The sequence below is a fragment of the Mus pahari genome, chromosome 7 (genome assembly GCF_900095145.1).
Source record: "Mus pahari chromosome 7, PAHARI_EIJ_v1.1, whole genome shotgun sequence".
NCBI lineage: Eukaryota > Metazoa > Chordata > Mammalia > Rodentia > Muridae > Mus > Mus pahari.
In genome coordinates, this window is record NC_034596.1 from 95,906,458 (window position 1) to 95,922,605 (window position 16,148).

The 16,148-nt window shown below is 37.5% G+C and overlaps 1 protein-coding gene across 2 annotated transcripts in view; it reads right to left on the reverse strand.

Moving 5' to 3' along the window:
• The window catches only part of Tc2n (tandem C2 domains, nuclear), a 71,675-nt gene that overhangs the window by 17,611 nt on the left and 37,916 nt on the right, over positions 1–16,148 (reverse strand). For both annotated transcript variants that reach the window (XM_021202468.2, XM_029540931.1), the window contains 2 exons: positions 14,385–14,501; positions 2,165–2,356 (listed from right to left, as the gene is read on the reverse strand). In XM_021202468.2, the coding sequence (XP_021058127.1) occupies positions 2,165–2,356; positions 14,385–14,501 (309 nt within the window). The remainder of the gene's footprint in view (positions 1–2,164; positions 2,357–14,384; positions 14,502–16,148) is intronic.

The window sequence follows — 16,148 nt, forward strand, 5'->3', positions numbered from 1 at the left end:
CATGCCAGCAAGATTCTGCTGAAGGGACCCTGATATAGTGGCCATTTGTGAGGCTATGCCAGTGCCTGGCAAACACAGAAGTGGATGCTCACAGTTAGCTATTGGATGGAACACAGGGCCCCCAATGGAGGAGCTAGAGAAAGTACCCAAGGAGCTGAAGGGGGCTGCAACCCTGTAGGTGCAACAACAATATGAACTAACCAGTATCCCCTGAGCTCGAGTCTCTAGCTGCATATGTAGCAGAAGATGGCGTATTCAGCCATCATTGGGAAGAGAGGCCCCTTGGTCTTGTAAACTTTATATGACCCAGCAGAGGGGAAGGCCAGGGCCAAGAAGTGGGAGTGGGTGGATAGGGGAGCAGGGGTGGGGGTGGGGTATAGGGAACTTTCGGGATAGCATTTGAAATGTAAATAAAGAAAATAATAATAAATTAAAAAAATAAAATTAAAATGGAGAAAAAAAGAAAAAAAACAAATATCAACAGATGAAATTACAAGAAATTTAAAACTTAGCACAGCAAAGGAAACAATCATGATAGCAAATAGCACACAGAATGGGAGGAAATCTTTACTAACTGCAGTTCAGACAAGGTACTAACATCTAGCATTTACCAAGAATGTAGAAATTAAATACCAAGGAAATAAACATGCCAAATAAAAAACAAGCAAATGAACTAAAGAGACAAGGAGGAAGAGGATGAAGAGAAGGAGAAGGATGAAGAGGAGGAGGAGGAGGAGAGGGGGAGGAAAAAAGTAATTTAGATAAGATTTAAAATGATGTAACAAGTGTTATAAACACAAATACTGGGGACGGAGATAGAAAATATCAAAAAAACAACTAGAAAGAAATTTTAATTCTTCTGATCACTTTAACAATTTTTTGTTTTGTTTATGTTCATTTTAACCTCTAATTTCTCCCTTCCACTTTGGCAGTCCTCAAGCCACACAACACACTAGACTCACTACTAGGGAAGTTATTGAAGACTATAAATTCATTTGTCCTGACCCTTAGGAAAGTTTAATTGTATTAGTTTAGGTGTAGACATGCTTTTAAAGTTCCCAAATGATACCAATGTATAGCTGGGGTTCTTTTAACTAGTTCTTCAAGTTATCCTAAATATTTTTAGAATAAAAATTTATATCTTAAGAAATAAAATATAAATCCTATATAAATTTAACATAATATTTAGGTTAAAGCTTATAAAGTTTAAGACTAATTTCTAAAAATGTTATCCCAACAGAGAAACTCTATAGTTAAATAATTAAGAATTTCTAAATACTTTAATGACAGTTTTTGACTGGCTGAGAGAAGAAAATATCAGCTCTCAAAAGTTGAGCAAACACTTTTTGTTTATAGCAATAACAATTTTTAAAAGTTAACTTCAAAAATACTAATGCTTGGTCCAAAAAATGGCTCAGTCTGATGGTGATTGTTGCTAAGCCTGGTAAAAGAGTTTGATCCTCAGGGCCTAAATAGTGAAGAGAATCAATTTCCCACAAGTTGTCCTCTGACTTCTCACACATGCTATATAGCATACATCTCCCTCCCTCAAATAGTACAAAAAATTTTTACATAAAGAAAAAACTTATTAAGATGAAAACAAATTTCATTCTGTGATGGGGGTGAGGTATAGCTCAGCAGCAGAAAATGTGTTCAACAAATGAGGTCCTGGACTCCATCCCAAGTATGGGAGGCACAGGAAGGACCCAATTATACTCTAACCAATTTGTGAACAGATATATTGCTTATCTAAAATTAAAACCATTTTTATTAATACTACTTTATAGTAATCTCAGATTGCATATAGATTTTACGATTCATTCTTATTTTTCCTCAGTCCTTAGTTACTGAAATCTTTTAAAAACTATTTGAAGATATTTATACTTCATTGTTATTACTTTCAGGATTGCTACTACTATAGTAAACATTAATGAAAAATGTGCTAGGAAAGGGTTCGTGATGTTATTTTGAAGAAAATAAAGGAAGAAAAATGATTACATTAATGTTTTATAACTATTTTTAAAATATTATTTTTAAATAATATTGCTTCTTGAGAGCTTTCATAATCTTCCCACATATTCCAACATATATTCAAATTATCCTCCAACAATAACCATTTTAAAAGTGTGAACTATGTCCATTATTAAATACTATTATCACTTACAGAAATTTTTGAAGGTGGTATTATTTCCAACGAGTAATCCATTTCCTGGGTACTAAGAGTTCTGAGTGAAAGAGAACACTCTCCAATGGTTTTCTTCTTGGGAGTCTGGGTTTGAATCTTAAATGCAAGTCTCACAGCTTGGAGATTTTGTAGTTTAATAGCAAATACAAATGTTTCCATAAATTCAATAGCCTTATAAAACAAGAAAATATTAAATACAAATACTTTTTAAAAGTTGATATGCAATTATAGAATAAATTTATATACCTAAGAAAATTATATAAAATATATTTTACAAGTATTTTAGACTGAAGGAAAGGAGATCCAGTGACCAGCCCAAATTGGGACCCATCTCAAGGGGACGCTTCAAGACCTGACACTATTAATGATGCTGTGATGTAATTACAGACAGGAACCTAGCATGGCTGCCTTCTGAGAGGCTCAACAAGCAGCTGACTGAGATAGAAGCATATACTTACACACAACAAATGGACTGCAGTCAAGGACTCCTGTGGTTGAACTAGGAGAAGGCTGGAAGAAGTTGAGGAGGGGGGCAACCCCATAGGAAAACCAGCAGTCTCAACTAACCCGTACCCCAGAGATCTCTCAGACATTGAACCTCCAACCAAGCAGCATACACTAGTTGGTTCGAGGCCCCCAAAACATATACAACAGAGGACTGCCTGGTCTGGCCTCAGTAAGGAAAGACATGCCTAAACCTCTTGAGAGACTTGAGGCCTGGAGGGGTATAGTGTTGTTATGTGTGTGGTGTGTCAGGACATCCTCTTGAAGACAGGGGGAAGGAGGAATGGGATGAGGAACTGTCAGAGGGTAGAACTGGAGGAGGATACTGACTGTTGTGGAAAAAAAAAAAGATTAAAGATTAAAAAGGATTAAAGATATTTTTAAAAATGAAAATGGAGTTCTTTACTATATTACTTAGCTTCACAATTCATCCTTATATTACTTAGAAACTAAGATCAATATTAATAATAACCTAATCAGAATATAGCTTTGCCTTTTTGAAAATTAGACTATTTTCCTATCTTGGTTTTCTAATATACATTTCTTGCTATTCATCACAACTTTTCAAAATTTGATGAGAATGTTTCAAGAATTTCATATACAAGTTTACTAAGCGTAAAAAAATAAGCTGTTCACATAAAGAGAATTGAATTCTCTCTTTAAAAGAGACTGAACACAAAATTGTTCTTTTCTATATATTTTCTTTTTACATCATTGGTGGAGCTTTTTAAAAAGTCAAGGTATCTAATCAAATAGCAAATGTGATGGCTATTATCTCCAAAGTTTCAGATATTAAAATTTATATCCAGTCAGACAGAATTATGTTTCTGTTGGCTTCCTAACCACTAAACTGTTTCTTTTATATTACTAAGCTATAGAACTATACCAATAAAATACTGCACATAAACTATTTAAAATCTTACACAGTGCAAGTGTTATAGTATACTTCACATTTTCCATACTAGGGATCTCTCAAACCACTTGATATGTGAAAATAAATTTTGAAAATTAAAAGAATCGTGACAGTATTATTCCTAACTTTTTCTAAGTTAACTTACTTCTATTTCAAAATCATAAAATAAAGTTGCTTAATTCAGAAAGTGTTCATCATTCTTCCAGAGTCATTTAGACTTTTTTTTTCAAATTTTCTACTACTATATAAAAAATTACCAACATTTTATATATGCCTTTGTTTCCATCTTAGATTATTTTCATGAAACATATTTCAAATAAAATATCTGTATTGCTAACTGTACATATTTTGAGTTTTTGATGTATGTTACCAAAATAATTTCCCCAAATGTATGTTTTAGAGCAGTGGCTTTAAACCTTCCTAATGTTGTGACCCTTTAATACAGTTCCTCATGTTATAATGACCCAACCATAAAATGTCTTTGCTACTTCATAACTGTAGTTTTGCTACTGTTATGAACCATAATGTAAATATCTGATATGCAGGATATCTGATGTGACTCCTAATGGAATCATGACCCACAGGTTGAGAATCACTGTTTTGGACTCATTAAAAGATAACTCCTGAGTGGAACTTGGTGGGTTCAGAGGATCTGGGAGGTGTCAGAGAAGGAGAAAAGCATGATTAAAAAATATGAAAATTTTCTCAATAAAAATTTTCTAATCATATTAAGTAAAAAAATCAATATGTATTTTATGGTAACTAATTAAAATGAATTTTCTTGAATCCTTAGAAATGAATTTTATTATTTTAGGATGACATGTTCTTTTGAAAACTCTTTTCAGGACTAGAGAAATGGCTTAGTTATTAAGAATGCAGACTGACCTTCTGGTCCACACCTCATACCTACAGCTGCAGCAGTCTTGAATCTGCACACTATGCCCCACTCCTCAGATCTGCCGGCCTCCCAGGAGGCAGGCTCTAACCCAACACACACAGGTAAGACACATGCCCACCCCCTACTACCCTTCTGCCGGGGTCCCAGCAAGCCTAGCTCCATGGCTCTGATTTACCCTGATAGAGCTCCATCTTCCTTCTTGTACACACCTACACCTGCAGCAGTCACAGATGAACACAGGATGCCCCACCCCACAGCTCCACCAGCCTCTCAGGAGGCCTGCTCAAACATGAGACAAACAGCTCCAGCAGCTCCCAGGAAGCCTGCCCCAACCCAGGACACACAGGCCAGCCAAAACCAGAGACAACCAGATTGTGAAAGGCAAGTACAAGAACACAATCAACAGAAGCAATAACCCAGTTCTCCTGCTACAGCAAGTTCTGGATATCCTAACACACCTGAAGAACAAGACCTTAAATCCCAACTCATGAAGAAGATAAAAGAGGATATTAATAATCCCTTGAAACAAACACAGGAAAATACAATCAAACAGGTAAAAGCCCTTAACGAGAAAACAAAACCCTTAAAGAAATACAGGAAAATATCATCAAAAAATAAAATAAAATAAATAAAACAGTCCAAGACCTAAAAATGGAAATAGAAGCAAAAAAGAAAACACAAATGGAGGGAAGCCTGGAGATGAAAAACCTAGGAAAGAGAGCAGGAACTACAGATCACCAAAGAATGCAAGAGATGGAAGAGAGAATCTCAGGCATAGAAGATACCATAGAAGATATTGAAATATTGGTCAAAGAAAACACTAAATGTAAAAAGTTCCTAACTCTAAACATGCAGGAAATTTGGGACACTATGAAGAGACCAAACCTAAGAATAATAGGAACAGAAGAGAGTGATTCCCAGTTCAAAGGGCCACAAAATATATTCAACAAAATCATAGAAGAAAACTTCTCTGGCCTAAAGAAAGAGATGTCTATAAAGGTACAAGAAGCCTACAAAACACAAAAAAGATTGGACCAGAAAAGAAAATCCTCCCACCACATAATAATCAAAACACTAAATATACATAACAAAGAAAGAATACTAAAAGCTGTAAGGGTAAAAGGCCAAGTAACATATAAAGTCAGATCTACCAGAATTACACCTGACTTCTCAACAGACTCTGAAATCCAGAAGGGCCTGGGCAGATGTCTTGCACTTTCTAAGAGACCACAGATATTAGCCCAGACTATTATAATGAGCAAAACTCTCAATCACCATAGATGAAGAAACAAATATATTCCATGAAAAATCAAATTTAAACAATTTCTACTAATTTAGCCCTCCAGAGGATAATGAAAGGAAAACTCTAACACAAGTAGGGCAATTACACCCAAGAAAATACAAGAAATTAATCATTGGCCAACCTCTCCAAATCCTGCCAGGAGAGAGCTGGTCTTCCAGGAATTCTGACACACCTGAGAACACAGGTAAAATCACCACTTCTGCTCTGAGGGATCCGCCAGAGCCCTCAAAACACAGGAACCTAGGAGCAGCCTGAGACAGAATCCTTCCAGTTTCCATCTGCGCCCCAGAGATGACCCTGTGCCAAGCTCTCCATACCCAAATCCCACCAGGAGAAAGCTAGTCTCCCAAGAGTGCTGACACACCTGAGAGCTCAGGTGAGAACACCATTTCTGCTCAAATTCCTGGCCCAAGAGGAACCTGCCCAGAGCAATCAAGGCACAGGAACCAAGGAGCAGCCTGTGACAGAATCCTTCTGGTTTCCATCTGTACCCCAGAGCTGACCCTGTGCCACAGCTCTCCATACCCAAATTCTGTCCAGAGAGAAACTGGTCACCCAGTAGTGCTGACACACAGGCTTACAGGAGGGACAAGCCACAGTCAGAAACAGCAAGACCAGCTAACACCAAAGATAACCAGATGGTGAGAGGCAAGGGGAAGAACATAAGCAACAGAAGCCAAGGTTATTTGGCATCATCAGAACTCAGTTCTCCTATCACAGCAAGCCCTGGGTACCCCAACACACCAGAAAAGCAAGACTGATTTAACACATCTCATGATGGTGGTAAAGGACTTTAAGAAGGACATAAATAACTCCCTTAAAGAAATACATGAGAGGGGCTGGAGAGATGGCTCAGCAGTTAAGAGCACTGACTGTTCTTCCAAAGGTCCTAAATTCAACTCCCAGCAACCACACAGTGGTTCACAACCATCTGTAATGGGATCCGATGCTCTCTTCTGGCATATCGGGAGATAGTGATAACCTACTCATATATGAATAAAAATAAATAAATCTTTTTTTTTTTTTAAGAAAGAAATACAGGAGAACACAGGCAAAAAGGTGAAGTCCTTAAAGAAGAATCACAAACCGAATCCAAGAACACATCAAAATGATCATTCACCATGATCAAGTAGGCTTCATTCCAGGGATGCAGGGATGGTTCAATGTAAGGAAATCCATCAACTTAATCCGCTATACACACACACACATACACACACACACACACACACACACACGATCATCTCATTAGATGCTGAGAAAGCCTTTGACAAAATTCAACATCCCTTCATGGTAAAAGACTTGGAAAGATCAGGAACTCAAGGCCCATACCTAAACACAGTAAAAACAATATAAAGCAAACTAGTAATCAACATCAAACTAAACAGAGAGAAACTAGAAGCAAGCATACTAAAATCAGGGACTAGACAAGGCTGTCCACTCTCCACCTACATATTCAATACAGTACTAGAAATCCTAGCCAGAGAAATTAGACAACAAAAGAAGGTCAAAGCAATGCAAATTGGAAAGGAAGAAGTCAAAATATCATCATTTGCAGAGGATATTAAAGTACACTTAAGTGACTCCAAAAACTAAACCTGATAAACAACTTCAGCAAAGTGGCTGAATGTAATATTAATTCAAACAAATCAGTAGCTTTCCTCTACTCCAAGGATAAACAGGATGAGAAAGAACATACGGAAACGACACCCTTCACAATAGTCACAAATAATATAAAATTTCTTGCTGTGACTCTAACAAAACAAGTGAAAGGTCTGTCTGACAAGAACTTCAATTTCCTAAAGAAAGAAATCAAAGAAGATCTCAGAAGATGGAAAATTCTCTCATGGTCATGGATTGGCAGGATTAATACAGTAAAAATGTCCATCTTGCTGAAAGCAAACTCCAGATTCAATGCAATCCCCATCAAAATTCCCACTGAATTCTTCATACAGTTAAAAAGAGAAATTTTCAAATTCATTTGGAATAACCAAAAATTCAAGGAGTGAAAACTATTCTCAAAAATACAAGGATTTCTAAGGGAATCACCATCCCTGACCTCAAACTGTTATTACAGAGCAACAGTGATAAAAACTGTATGGTATTGGTAGATCAATGGAATAGAATTGAAGACCCAGAAATGAATCCACACACCTATGATCAGTTGATCTTTGACAAAGGAGCTAAAACCATACAGTAGAAAAAAGACAGCATTTTCAACAAATGGTGCTGGCTCAACTGTCAGTTAGCATGTTGAAGAACGCAAATCGATCTATTGATATCTCCTTGAAAAAAGTTCAAGTCCAAGTGGATCAAGGACTTCTACATAAAACCAGATACACTTAAAGTGGGGAAGAGCCTCAAACACATGGGCACAGGAGTAATTTTTCTGAACATAACACCAATGGCTTATGCTCTAAGATCAAGAATCGACAAATGGGACCTCATAAAACTGCAAAGTTCTGTAAGGCAAAGGACACTGTCAATAGGACAAAACGGCAAACAATAGATTGGGAAAAGATCTTTACCAATCCTACATCTGATAGAGGGCTAATATCCAATATATATAAAGAACTCAAGAAGTTAGACCCCAGAGAACCAAATAACCCTATCAAAAATGGAGAACAGAGTTAAACAGGGAATTCTCAACTAAGGAAACTCAAATGGCCAAGAAGCACCTAAAGAAATGTTCAACATCCTTAGTCATCAGGATAATGCAAATCAAAACAATCCTGAGATTCCATCTCACACCAGTCAGAAGGGCTAAGATCAAAAACTCAGGGGACAGCAGATGTCGGTGAAGGTGTACAAAAAGAGAAACATTCTTCCATTGCCAGTGGGATTTCAACCTGATATAACCACTCTGGAAATCAGTCTGGAAGTTCCTCAGAAAATTTGACATAGCATTTGACATGCTCTGACATGTGATAAGGACACATGCTCCACTATGTTCATAGCAGCCATAATTATAATAGCCAAAAAGACGGAAACAACCCAGATGTCCCTCATCAGAGGAATAGACACAGAAAATGTACATTTACACATTGGAGTACTACTCAGTTGTTGTATTATTAAATACAATAACTCATGAAATTTGCAGGCAAATGGATGAATCTAGAAAATATCCTGAGTGAGGTAATTCAGTCACAAAAAACACACATGGTATGTATTCACTGATAAGTGGATATTAGACAAAGAGCATGGAATACTCACAAGTCACTGACCAAATGAAGCTCAAAAGGAAGACCAAAGAGTGCATGTTTCAGTCCTACTTAAAAGGGGGAACAAAATAATCAAGTGAAGTAGAGTGTGGGAGGGTCTTGGGAGGAAGAGAGAAGGGGAGAGAAAAAAGAGGAGTATAATCAGGTATGGGGGATGGAGGAGATGTACAGATCTTAAGGAAATTGATCGAAGGTATGTAGCAATGAGGGATGGGGAGCTGGGGGTAGCAATAAGTCCCAGATGCCAGGACCCCATGACAATGACATTAGCTAAAATACCCAACAAAGGGGAGGGAGAACCTGTCAAAACCATATCCAGAGGTTAGGCATGCCCCACCTCCAGTTGAGGGATGGGGCCACCCACCCATCTCCAAAATTTTAACCCAGAATTGCTCCTGTTTAAAGGAAATACAGGGACAAAGAGTGGAGCAGAAACTGAAGGAAAGGCCATCTACAGACTACCCCATCTGGGGATCCATCCCATGTGCAGACACCAAATCCAGACACTATTGCAGATGCTAATAAGGGCTTGCTGATAGAAGCCTGATATAGCTGTCTCCTGAGAGGCTCTGCCAGATCCTGACTAATACAGATGCAGAGGCTTGCAGCCAATCATCAGACTTAGCACAAGGACTCCAATGGAGGAGTTACAGGAAGGACTGAAGGAGCTGAAAGGGCCTCATCAGGCATCAATGGGAGGGGAGGCCTTGGTCTTGTGAAGGCTTGATGCCCCAGTATAGAGGAATGTTAGGGCAGTGAGGCAGGAGTTGGTGGGTGGGTAGATAGGAGGGGGAGCACCCTCATAGAAGCAAAGTAAGGGGGAGTGGGCTAGGGGGCTTGCAGAGGAGAAACCAGGAAAGGGGATAACATTTGAAATGTAAATAAATAAAATATCCAATTAAAAAAGTAATCATCTTAATCATCTTATACCAAAAATAAAAGAAAATCACACAAACATGAGCATGCGCACACACATGTGTGTACACACATACACACACACACACACACACACACACACACACAAACACACCTAACAACAAAAGAACAGGAACTAACAATTATTAATCATTAATAGCCCTCAACATGAGTAGATTCTATGCACCAATCAAAAGACACATGCTAACAGACTGGGTATGTGAACAGGATCCACCATTCTTCTGCATAAAGAAACATTATCTCAGCAAAAATATAGACACTACCTCAGAGTAAAGGGCTGTAAAAAGATTTTCCAAGAAAACAGATCTAAGGAAGAACAAGAATAGCCATTCTAATATCTCACAAAATAGACTTTCAACCAAAAGTTATCAAATGAGATGGGGAAGGACACTCCAAACTCATCAAAGGAAAAACCAACCAAGATGAAGTCTCAATTCAGAACATTTATTTCTCAAATAGGAACCCAATATATAAAAGAAACTTTACTAAAGCTCAAATCAACACACTGAACCACATATAATAATAGTGTGGACTTAAATTCTCCATTTTCAACAAAGGAACTGTCATAGAAACAAAAACTAAACAGAGAAACAAACTAACCAGTGTTATTAACCAAATGGATTTAACAGATAGCTACAAAACATTTCACCAAAACAAAAACAATATACCTTTTTTTCAGCACTTAATGTATCCTTCTCCAAAACTGACCATACAATTGGGCACAAAGCAAACCTCAACAGATACAAGAAGACTGAAATAACCCCTAGCACTCTATCAGATCACCATGGATTAAGGTTGGACTTCAAAAAAACAGAAACAACAGAGAGCCCACATACTTGTGGAAACTGAACAAATTTCTACTCAATGATCACTTTGTCAGGGAAGAAATAGAGAAATTAAAGACTTTCTAGAATTCAACAAAAATGAAGGCACAGCATATCCAAATCTAGGGGACACAATGAAAGCAATGCTAAGAGAAAACTTCATAGCACAAAGTGCCTTCATAGAAAAATTGAAGAGATCTCATACTACCACCTTAACAGCACACCTGAAATTTCTACAACAAAAAGAAATAAATATACCCAAGAGAAGGAGACAGCAGGAAATAGTCAAACTCAGTGCTGAAATCAATCAATTATAAACAAAGAGAACTATATAAAGAATCAAAAAATCCAAGAGCTGCTTCTTTGAGAAAATCAACAAGACAAATTTTTAACTAATTAAAAGGCACAGAGACATTATTAAAATTAACAAAATAAAAAATGAAAAGGGAGACATAAGAACAGAAAAAAGAAAGAACCATTAGGTCTTACTTCAAAAGACTTTACTCCACAAAATTGGAAAATCTAAACAAAATGGATGAGTTTCTAGACAGATACCACTTACCAAAGTTGAATCAAGATCAGGTAATCTATCCAAACAGTCTCATAATCCCTAAGGAAATAGAAGCAGTCATTAAAAGTTTCCCAATCAAAAAGAACCCAGGTTTTAGAAAAGCGTTCTACTAGACTTTCAAAGAGCTAATACAAACATTCCTCAAACTATTCTACAAATTGAAACAGAAGGAATACTACCAAACTCATTGTATGAGGCCACTATTTCTCTGATACCTACACTACACAAAGACCCAACAAAGAAAGAGAACTTCAGACCAGTTTCACTTATGAACATCCACACAAAAATACTCAACAGAATTCTTTCGCACTGAATTCAAGAACACATCAAAAGCATCATTCACCATGATCAAGTAGGCTTCATCATAGGGATGCAAAGATGGTTCAATATATAAAAATCATCAATATAATATACTATAAAGTCCAAGTGGATCAAGGACTTCAACATAAAACCAAAAACACTGACTCCTATTACTATTATTAGACTATTAGTGATAGCCTTGAATGCATTGGTACAGGACACATTTTCCTGAACAGAACACCAATAGCTTAGTTCCTAAGATCAATAATTGATAAATGGGACCTAATGAAATTGAAAAGCATCTTTATGGTAAAGGACACTATCAACAGGACAAAATGGCAGCCTACTGATTAGAAAAAAGATTTTCACTAACCCTACCATCCAATAGAGGGCTAATATCCAAAATATATAAATAACTCAAGAAGCTAGACACCAACAAACTAAATAACCCAATTAAAAACTGGAGTACATAAGTAAACAGAGCATTCTCAACAGAGGAATATTAATGTGTGAGAAGCACTTAAAGAAATGTGCTTAGTCATCAGGGAAATGCAAAGCAGAATGACTCTGAGATTCCATCATACTCATCAGAATGACTAGGATCAAAATTCAAGAGACAGTACATGCTGGTGAGGATATGGAGAAAGGGGAACATTCCTTTATTGCTGGTGGGAGTGCAAACTTGTACAACCACTCTGGAAATCAATCTGATGGTTTCTTAGAAAATTGGAAATAGTTCTAACTGAAAGTTATACCACTCCTGGGCATATACCCAAAAGATGTTCTACCATACCACAAGGACATGTGCTTCCCTACGTTCATAGCACCTTTATTTGTAATTACCAGAATCCAGGAACAACCCAAATACCCCTCAATTGAAGAATGGATACAGAAAATGAGGTTCATTTACACAGTAAAATACTATTCAGCTGTTAAAAGTAAGGACATCATGAATTTTGCAGGCAAATAGATGGAACTAGAAAATATCCTGAGGTAACCCAGACTCCAAAGTACTTGCATAGCATGTACTCACTGATAAGTGTATATTAATTATAAAGTACATGATATACCCCACAGACCCAAAGAAGTTAAACAAGTTTGAAGGCCCAAGCAAGGATGCTTGAATCATACTTAGAAAGGGAAACAAAATAATCATAGGAGATAGAGGGAAAGCTAGTTCAGAGTGGGAGAGGGTAGGGTGAAAGGAATTGGGTGGCAGGGTCAGGAGTCAGGAGAGAGCAGAAGAGAGGCCAGAGGGTCAGAAGAATGAATGGAAATCTGTAGCTGCTGGTGGTGGGAGTGGAAGAGAGAATCTCTAGGAAGCCCCAGAGACCTGGGATAGGGGAGGCTCCTAGGAGTCCATGCGAATGACCTTAAGCCAACAGTAGGAACATGGAACATAAAAAAGTCACTTCCTGTAGCCAAGCAGGACCTCCAGTAGAGTGATAAGGACACCAAGTCATCCACCGAACTTTCAACCCAAAATTTATCCTGTCTATAAGAAATATAGGGATGGACTAGAAACTTAAGGAAAAGCCCAACAATAACCTGCCCAACTCAAAACCGATTCATGGACAACCACCAGTCTCTGACACTATTAATGATCCTCTGTTGTGATTACAGATAGGAACCTAGCATAACTGTCCTCTGAGATACTTCACTCAGCAGTGGGCTGAAACAGATGGAGATATCTACTGCCAAACGCTCGATGAGGATCAGGGACACTAATGAAAGAGCTGGGAGAAGGATTGAAGGCCTTGAAAAGGGAAGGGAACCCCACAGGAAGACCAACAGAGTCAACTAACTTGGACTCCTAGAGCTCTTTGAGACTGAGCCACCATCCAAAGAACATACAAGAGCTGCAATGAGGCTCTGGCACATATATAGCAGACATGTAGCTCATTATTCAGGGCTGCTGTGTCTGGCCTCAGTAGCAGAAGATGAGCCTAACCTGGCAGAGACTTGATGAACCAGGGTAGGGAGGATATCCAGGGGGTCACACCATCCTAGAGGTAAAGGGGGGAGACACACTGTGAGGAAAGGGCCAGGACGGGGGGGGGGGGAACAGCTTTTGGGATGTAGTGTGTGTGTGTGTGTGTGTGTTTGTGTGTGTGTGTGCGTGTATGTAATACAGTGTGCATAGTGTTTTGCAGTGGACCTGAGTTCAGGTCTTAGCATCCATTTCAGGTGGCTTGAACCACCTATTAACTCCAGCTTGAAGAGATACAATCCTCTGGCTTCAATGTGCATTTACACTTAAATATAAAGGATTTAAAATATTTTTTAAATATCATTTCATTTGTATGTAAAAACTTAACTTTTAAACATACCAAATGACAATAATGAGCATGTCTTTAAATTAATATGAAACAATCTATAAAACAAAACTCAAGGTAATAAACATAGTTATAATAATTGGAAGATTTTGATAAAGAGATTAACTACAATTTTGCAATGACTTTTCAAAGTCAAAAAGTTGTTGGGAGCAAGTACAGTAAAGAAGTTTCTTACTTATTGCTAATCTATATTTTCTAGTAATTAAGGTCTTTTTAATTCATCTACTATCAAACAATAAAATAGCAAATACTCATGATTTAAAAATATCTTTTAAAAGCAGAAGTATATCATTTTAGCTTGTCCAAATTAAAACACTTTCTTATTCTCACATTTTACATAAATAAAAGTAAATAAAAAGAGAAAAGTAAAAAATTCCAACACAAAGAGCCACTTACATTGGAACCTTCTTTGGCTGAAGATTTGAAATGTACTGGTTTGGACAATGTTAAAATTCCTTTTATAGAAATTGTGGGAGTGTCTCCATAACTAGAGGGCCAACTGATATCTCTGCACTTTAAAAAGAAGAAAGCATAAGTTAAGTTTTACAAAGGAATGTGACAACACAAATATATGATATATTCATTGAGCAAATATCTTTTCTGAAGCAAGATCTCTTTATACAGCCCTGGTTGTTTTGAAACTTGTAATGTATACCAATCTGGCCTCAGAGACACACCTGCCTCTGCCTCCAGAGCGTTGGGATTACAGGTATGAGCCACCATGCCCTACTGAGTTATTTTTAGTTAAAATTTTTAAATAAATTTTAGAATACTAAGATTTCACACTTCATCCACATTAACATATTGGCATTTTCCTTCATGACATTTTCATATATTTTTGTCTTAGTTGATCATTCTTCTTCTACTTCTCTCCTTGCCATGCCTCTCAATTGTTCCCAATTTTCGTCTTCTAGCTTTCAAGTAACAAGTATTCCATTATCATCCCTAACCTCCTTCCTTAAAAACTCTTTTCCATAACAAATAATGAAAAAAGAATACATAAAATCCATCCCCTTTATGTTCCTCTAATTTCCTGATTTATGTACATATAATTACAAATATAAAAATTATAAGGAGGGTCACCATATGAAAGAGAACTTGCAATATTCTTGTGAGTTGTGTTTATCTCACTTGTTAATTTCCAGATCTATACATTTTCGTGAAATATTCATAATTTAATTTATATAGCTAAATAAAATTCTATTGTCTATATATACCACATTTTCATTATAAATTCATATGTTGATGGACATCTAGGCTGATTTAATTTCCTTTCTATTATAAATAGTAAAACAATAAACATGAATGTGCAAGTATATCTAGAATAAGATTTATAAACCTTTGAGTATATGCTTAGAAATAGAGTCCTACAGTAGTATTTTTAGGTTTTGGGGGAATTTGTTTCTAGTTTTTGTTGTGAAGAGATGCAGGAAATCTACCTGTGCACTTTCCCACTGCTCGCACAGTTAGAGCTCCCCTTCCCCCTCTTTCCCCAGCATAGATGCCCCTGGCCTTTTGTAGAGGGCAAAAAGAGAGGGCCCAGCCTGGCACCTGATTATTGCAATTACCTTTTTCATGGTGGCACTCCTTTCGCCCTAACAACCCTCCCCCGGGGGCAGGGAGAGTGGTAGATGCCAGCCTTAGGAACAGACAAAAGGCAACATATCAGCCTCTGTAAAACCAAGGCTGACACTCCTTGACAGATAACCAACATTTCTCCAGTGCAGATGGCTCCTGTCCTTGAAGGAAACAAGGACCAAACGGCCTTGAAATGATAAGTGGTCCACGATTGGACAATGAGGGAAGGGCAATTAAGTGTTACCAGACAGCTGTGACAGTTTCTAAAAATACACTACCTCCTGATAGCACCATAAAGTTACTTCCCAGGAGTTGTGCATGGGCCTGGTGCTGTTTGTATGTTGACACTAATTCTGCTCTCCTAGAAGGGATTGTGGACAAGGAGTGAGTCATACTCAGGTGACTCCTTATGAAACAATCCCTTAATGAGTAAAGGAGCCAATCACTGGGCAAGGAGGTGGGACTTCCAGGCTAAGATTAAAAATTCAGGTGACAACAGATGCTGGCGAGGTTGTGGAGAAATAGGAACACTCCTCCATTGCTGGTGGGATTGCAAGCTTGTTCAACCACTCTGGAAATCAG